The sequence below is a fragment of the Branchiostoma belcheri genome, unplaced genomic scaffold, assembly GCF_001625305.1.
Source record: "Branchiostoma belcheri isolate BF01 breed outbred unplaced genomic scaffold, Haploidv18h27 scaffold24, whole genome shotgun sequence".
Taxonomy (NCBI): domain Eukaryota; kingdom Metazoa; phylum Chordata; class Leptocardii; order Amphioxiformes; family Branchiostomatidae; genus Branchiostoma; species Branchiostoma belcheri.
The window spans coordinates 1,158,121-1,165,204 of record NW_017803843.1 but is presented as its reverse complement, the minus strand read 5'-3'; the positions used below and the strand labels follow the sequence as shown (position 1 = coordinate 1,165,204).

The following is a 7,084-nucleotide window of genomic DNA, read 5'->3' as shown; positions in this document are numbered from 1 at the left end:
TTCTTCTATCACTCTGCAGTCTTTCTGTCCAGACACAGAAATAAATATAAAACAAATTCAAAGTTTTTAATGAGTGAGCCTTAAATTTTTATTCCCACTACCATTAATGTTAACGTTATATTTACTTTGTTGACATTCGCGAAACAGGTGGCACTATGTTACATGTAACGTTACCTAAGCCTAATTCAGTATAAGCTGTCAATATCTTTGAGAGACCTGCCGCACTCTGCTTAAGAGTATTATTTATGGCCCTTTTTAAAAATTAATGGTTGTCTCTATGGCGACGCCAATCACCTGAAGTGGTATGTATCATAATGTACTAAATCATATGCTGACGTGGCAACAGCACCAATGCCTTTTTAGTGTTAAATATTATCAAGGTATAAAGTACTTCTAATAAATGTGAATTTATTAAAGCGAGCAAAAATTTGTGTTAAAAGCCAAGCAAATATCTCTACTCAATTTCAAAACTGGGCGTTTGGTTTACCGTTTAGATACCGTTACAGTAAGTTGACAAGAATATGATCACTTCCCCAAGCTTCCTCCAAAAAGTTGACGTTACTTTTCTAAAACAATACTTTATCTATGCCGACCTTAATCAAAGAGAAATAATTCTTCTGTATTCATAACCTCTAACACTATAGTTTGATGAACTTACCCAAGACAGTTAAGGGCTCGTAGAGGCAAACAAGCAACAAAACTACGGCAAGAAACGCACAAATTCCTCTCGACATGGCTGCCATTTTGATGGTGAACTCTACCATTATGGTAATAGGGGTGTTTTCGTTGACGTAAATTGTTGAATATCAGTAATATATAGAAGTATTAAAAGCATAAACATATAAATAATGTATATTCATAATTTCTGTAACAGTAAGAAAGTTTAGGTGTCATATTACACATTTTTAACTACGGGAGTTTATGCTCACACCCCTTTATGATAATGGTATTGACCGTTCAACTCTGACCGGAAACTTCTGGTGTTTTCTGGAAGCAGACGATACAAACATTACGTTACGTCATGGCGCGTATACCTATGGATTTATCGGGTCCGTGAATACTCGAGAGCTGTCTGACTAGACTCTACGTGATGGAGGAAGACACTGAGGCGGACAGAGCCGCCGTCATACCGTCAACAGAGAAAAAGGTTAGATGTCTAAAACATGTTGACGTTACGTACTAGTTACCCCCCTCCCACTTGGTTTGGTTTTTGTGATCAGTTTTCAATTCACGAGCAAGACTCAAGTGTGGTTTCAGAGTGGTGCGGCTTCTGAAATCCAAATCAGAGGTTAAAATCACTCTCGCATTATTTGGTCCAGCAATTTTATCATGAATGTAGATTTGTAAATTTGATCTGTCGAAAACAGCTCGATGTTGACAACTATGCTACTTTTGGACAGGCCTTGACAAAAAAATGTATCACTATGCTAGTAGATGTTTTCCAAGAGCTTGCACTATATACTACCAGTGATCCCTAGATCTATTGTGGAGGCTGCTTGCATTGTCAAGGAAGCACCCCCCCCCCCATAAAAAAATGAGGACCTACTACAGACTTTTCAAAGTTGCTTTGCTGGCTACACTTGCCTTATTGGCTAGAGCAGTGCATTAGATAATCGTAATCCAGTACACTACATAATTGTAAAAGCTGGAAAACATGCTTACATGTATGAAATGCATGAACCAACATCTAGATTACTGGAGTCGTCCACGGCTAATGCAAATGTAACGTTAATGAACAATTCATTTTCTCCAACCTGGGTCCTGTCACAGACATGTGAGCCTCCACCATCGCCCAGCCAGGACCAGGACGTGAAGTCGACGGCGGTGATGAAGTACGCGTCGGTGGAGAGTCCGGTCAGGTTCTCCGTGCTGCAGAAGCTGACGGACCTGAAGCTGCCGCCCGCCAACTGGCTGAGGAGTCAGGAGGGGGTGACGGGCATCAAGACTAACATGTCCTGGGGAACAGGCAGTGGGGAGCCCTTCTCCAGGTCAGCCTTGCCAACATTTACGTTTATAGTAGGTATCTAAAGCTAACAGGTGAAACTGATGCTAATGTGGCAAAAATGCTTTGCAGGAAAAGTTTTGTCAGGTAAAGATGCACAAGCAGTTTCAAAGCACTGTTCTCACACGGTCACACCTATTATTATTAAAGTTCCCAACCCCAGCTCTTTGTCTTGATGTCATCCTACATGTAATGTATAACGACTGTTTTCCTGTTCAGTTTGAGCATGGCCAACACTTTTCTGGAGACAGTTGATGAAGTTGACGTCATCACAGATGCTGAGGTAAGGACAAGCTTGTCCCAAATAGTCTTTTATGTAATTATATCAAGGCATTAATCATAGTATACACAAGGGAATTGCTACTAAAATTTGTAACAAACTGTAATTGCAAAGTAGTAATTCCCTTGTTTATCTCATTACCTAGATGTCTAACCTTCACCGACGTATATCTAGTATAATGTGTGACCTGTGTATGAACTTCAACTGTAACAACTATCTTGGGTTATGAGTCTCTGAAATCAGGACTAAATTGTAAACAACTTATGTTCAGGAACGTGTTTGTCATTTCATATCATAACCATTGTATAAAAGGTTACAGTTTCTTTATCGTAACCTCTGTTGTGTAAGATCACTTAGTATTGGCATGATGTTGGAGAGTGTTTTATGTTCTTTGTTCCATTTCAGAACATCAAGAAGCTGTTGAAGATCCCGTTCAGTAAAGGCAGTGTTTCCTTGGCGGTACACAGGGTGGGGCGGACCCTGCTGCTGGATGAGTTTGACATCTACAGTAGTCTCCTCAGGGCTGAGGTCAGATTTTCTTACACTGACAGATTCTACTAGGGCACTTACAATAGGCCAGTTATTGCCAAGTTGCACACGGGTTGTTCAAAGTTTATAATTGCCAAAAAGTATCTGAGTGTGGATTGTGTTGAAATGTACATGTGGCTTTCCCTCCCACTGTTACATTTATTACCAGTAATATCATTTTTTGGGAAGATGTTTTGTTTATAATTTTTGTCTGATATCGTACCTTTTGATCCTCACAGAGAGAAAACTGGAGATGGTTGCGAGATTTCTACTTAGAGCATGTCCTGGAGAATGTGAAGGAAAAGGTATGTTATTGCTTGTTTCAAATTCATAGTCACAAGCGCTGGCACTTGTGTCATTTGTTTACGTTTTAATTATGTAAAGTATACAATAGTTCAAACATAAAAGGTTTTGTACTGTCTGCCTAAGCATTGGAACAAGTGCTGCATACAAAGCTTTTAATTCATGTATTATGCTCATCACTGCTCATATCTGTCTTTTGAAGGAGAAAATCTTCTCTAGAAAGAAAAAGACCAGAGATTATCTTCAAAACAGAAGTATGTTCTCCAAGTTCCTGTACAGAAGGTATGTCTTTACATATTCATGTTTTGTCTTATTTGTGAATCTGAAAAGATATGGTGCTGGCACATGCCTCCTTCTGCTGTCTTCATGACAAGACACTCAGTGTTGATGGGCAATTTATTTGTTAAGGTTAAGAGGCCTTGTTGAAGTGTTTTAGGTGAAAAAGGATGTGATGTTATTCTCCCCATGTATCCAGTATTGAGGATGGGAAGGATGCTGAATCCCCGCCCAGTTACTCGGAGGTGTGTGGGGAGGAGTCTGAGGAGGAAGGGGCTGTAGGGAACTGTCCTGATGCAGCTAACGGCAGACTGGCCCCAGGACAGAGTGTTAACAATGGAGACCTCCTTCCTGAGGTGAGAACTCTGCTGTATTTGTTAGTGCCTGGTCACATTTGTCATACCAAGGTGATAAGATCACAAAATGAGGGAATTCTTGTAATAGTCATGCATATGTCGTATTAAATCTAGCCTCTTGAAATTCTATGACATCAAAATTGTACAATGGCCTAGTACATGTACAAATGTGACCATGCTGTAACATACACTGTAAGCTGCATGAATATACTGTGACTGCAAAGTGTGTTTTACCACAGGTCTGTGTAATGATAATGTCTGCAGTTGTTAACAAGTAGACTTTCTCCTTTCCCTATTGGTCAGCCTGAAGACCCGAGCCTCCGGAGTGAGTTCCAGAGAAATGTCATCTGGACATTTGAAGACATCCGCATGCTGATTGGCACAGACATGCCCATATTTGGAGGCGGGACACACCCTGCAGTGAGCCTCAGACTAAGGTAGGAGTCAGGGCTGGCCTTGTGAGATGGTGTAACATCACAGCTGGTATTCATAAGGTCAATTATCAATCAATCAATGATCAACTAGGCCAACATAAAGGTGGCGAATTGGTCTTGTGATTGATGACTTCAAATTTAAAGGTCCTGGGTTCGAATCCCTCACTGGCTCCAATGTTGTGGCCTTTGGAAAGTCACTTTACATACATTTCCTTGCTCGATTTAGGTAAAAATGAGTATTACCGGTATGTACATAAAGGGACATAAAGTCAGAGGTCTCATGTTTAGGAGGATCGCACCTTGAGAATGTTAAAAGATCCCACGTTTATTGAAACGAGTAGGGGTCCATCCCTGTGAGAGTGGATAAAACCTTTCAGTCTGGTCTTACACAGCATGTACTTACTGTACAAAACTGGTGTGCTTAGATGTGGTGTGTGAAACAAACAAACCATTCTTATTTTCTTTTCCTCCAAGGATAAGCCATAAGTGTTTTCATCAGTAAGCTATTGTGACATGTTTCCTTGCTGTTTCACAGGGACATGAAGAAGCCAATCAATGTGCTGACTGGGCTGGACTACTGGCTGGACAACCTGATGTGTAACGTGCCTGAACTGGTCATGTGTTACCACTTGGAGGGGGTGGTCCAGGTCTGTACAAACTCTGCATAGTTTTTAATTTCTGATTTTTGTTACCCTGATTTAAAAAACCTGGAACTTATATGTCTCAGTCCATGGTGCTGAAACTATAGATGATATGAAAATGATCCAGACTTGCAGCAAAAGTGAATATTACACTGGGGGTAAATTCAATATAAGGCATGATAGCAGGAAATGAGATAATCTTTTCTGCTAGGATCTTTGACCTATGTTCCTGTCAGCTCCCTGACATGCGTAGCATGTAGAAATAGCTATGTGAACACAAGCAAACACACAAACAGATACTCCGAAAATAACACCTCCATGTACAAACAGATACCAACCTTCGTGGTTGTATGACAGATATTATAACAACTGTAATGAAACTCCCCCATGTTTTGTGTCCAGCAATACGAGCTGATTAAGACAGAGGAGATCCCCAACCTGGATGCTTCGCGGTTCTCCCCCCAGGTCATTAAGGACATTGCTCAGAACATCCTGTCTTTCCTGAAGTCAAACTGCACTAAGGAAGGACACACCTACTGGCTGCTTAAAGGTGATACTGATGACCAGGTTCTACAAATGTTCCAGCCTTTTAAAATTCAACTACTAATGGCTGGTGCACTGCATAGATTTCAGTAGTAGCCAACTGTAGTGGTGTTGTGCTACATCAGATCATGCCATAGACATACTTTTACAATTGTCTGTACAAATTGTAGTTAAGCTAACTTACATGGCTTAAGAAGATAAGTACAGGTGTAACCTCCCTGAATCTACCCGGATATATTCTTGCCAGGGGTAGGTTGTGGCCTGCTTCATATTTATATTGTATACAGTAAGTCATTTAAAGAAAAAAGTGCTCCTCATGACTAAATTGCAGCTTAGGTATACAGCAATGCATCTGTTTGTTTTGCAGAACTGGTAAACTGCCTTTAGGACCAGACCAGACTGTTTGGTTCATTCACTCACATCAGGATAGACTCCTACTCATTTTGATAATTGTGGTAGGATCTTCAAGTAGTTTGACAAGCTACCATATTTTTCCCAGGAAATGGAGATGATGTTGTGAAGCTGTATGACCTGACCACGCTGTGCTCTGAGAACATGGAGGATAAAACCTCCAACCCCTTCTCTGTGCCTGTAGCCATGCTGTTGTACAGGTCAGAAGTCTGATATCGCTACTGCAGTTTTTATCTGGATTTAAACAAGTACAAGTAGTGGTCAAGTCAAAGTTAAGTAAACAAACACGGAACAGAAATTGTAGGCAAAGCATTCTTTCTGAAAACTTTGACGCCAGTTTGGGCCACACGTAAAATATCTTACTGCCAATTTATTTATCTTCTCGAGAACTTAATTTTGCGACATAAGGGGAAAAGAAAGTTTTTGCAGTGTTTGAAGTAGGCACTATCTACTAAGACATCCTTCCATTGCAGAGTTGCCCGTAACATGCTGATGGACAGTAACTGTCACAAGGAGGACTTCCCCACTGTCAGGAAACTGTTGAAACAGTGTATCGAGCTGTTGGATGAAGACAAACATCCAGAGGTGGGCACAGGACAGACTTCTACTTCAGCCTATAAAACCAGATGTGAACAGCTACATTTTGTAGTCAAAACACATGAAGTTTTGTGGCTTTTTTTCAAAGTAGGAGAGAAAGGGAAGTTTTCTCATTGGCTTAAATTCACAGTTGAAACAATGCAGTAGTTGTAGTGAATGAAAATGTCATGAATGAAAATACATTGTAATTGAAAGTAGTTAAGCAACCATCCTTAAGTGTCCTCCTGTGTTCTCTCTTGTGGATTTCGTTTGGAATTTTGACTGGTATAGATGGTGAGAAACTGTAAATTATTGTCAGAATTCCCTTTAGTGCAAGTCTTAGAGTTTCTAAAACTAAAAAGAATCAAATGTGGCAAGTTATGCTGACATATTTTTTTGTCATCAGATCGTGACATCAGCCAACTACCTGTTGTCGGACCTCTTTGTCCCTGACGACCCCACTGAGGATCCCTGTGTTCCTGCCTCCTCAGACACGGCAGACCAGGAATTCTGGGATAGCAGTTGCTACGATGACAACGATGATGATGATGTGTCTCAGGACGGGGATAACCTGGCAGTCGCTGTCATCAAGTCAGTGGAGGACTTGTATGAGCGGGAGAAGTACAGGTCATCTGGGAATAGGGTAAGTAGGGAGTGTTACAAAATTAGCCTGGTTACCAAACCTATTATAGCTCCCGAGTCCTACATCCTCTCCGCAAATAGCGGAGAGGATG

The 7,084-nt window shown here is 40.8% G+C and overlaps 2 protein-coding genes across 2 annotated transcripts in view; one reads left to right on the top strand and one right to left on the bottom strand.

The window, feature by feature from the left end:
- The window catches only part of LOC109471175 (protease-associated domain-containing protein 1-like), a 4,255-nt gene extending 3,494 nt beyond the window's left edge, over positions 1–761 (bottom strand). The window contains exon 1 of the mRNA XM_019770463.1: positions 659–761. Within this exon, the coding sequence (XP_019626022.1) occupies positions 659–743 (85 nt within the window). The 5' untranslated portion in view covers positions 744–761. The remainder of the gene's footprint in view (positions 1–658) is intronic.
- Positions 762–967: 206 nt separating this feature from the next.
- LOC109471183 (erythroid differentiation-related factor 1-like) overlaps positions 968–7,084 on the top strand; it is a 14,255-nt gene continuing 8,138 nt past the window's right edge. The window contains exons 1-13 of the mRNA XM_019770470.1: positions 968–1,147; positions 1,771–1,988; positions 2,222–2,285; positions 2,688–2,810; positions 3,050–3,115; positions 3,316–3,395; positions 3,589–3,745; positions 4,049–4,182; positions 4,715–4,826; positions 5,223–5,370; positions 5,863–5,974; positions 6,248–6,359; positions 6,757–6,993. Of these exons, the coding sequence (XP_019626029.1) occupies positions 1,091–1,147; positions 1,771–1,988; positions 2,222–2,285; positions 2,688–2,810; positions 3,050–3,115; positions 3,316–3,395; positions 3,589–3,745; positions 4,049–4,182; positions 4,715–4,826; positions 5,223–5,370; positions 5,863–5,974; positions 6,248–6,359; positions 6,757–6,993 (1,620 nt within the window). The 5' untranslated portion in view covers positions 968–1,090. The remainder of the gene's footprint in view (positions 1,148–1,770; positions 1,989–2,221; positions 2,286–2,687; positions 2,811–3,049; positions 3,116–3,315; positions 3,396–3,588; positions 3,746–4,048; positions 4,183–4,714; positions 4,827–5,222; positions 5,371–5,862; positions 5,975–6,247; positions 6,360–6,756; positions 6,994–7,084) is intronic.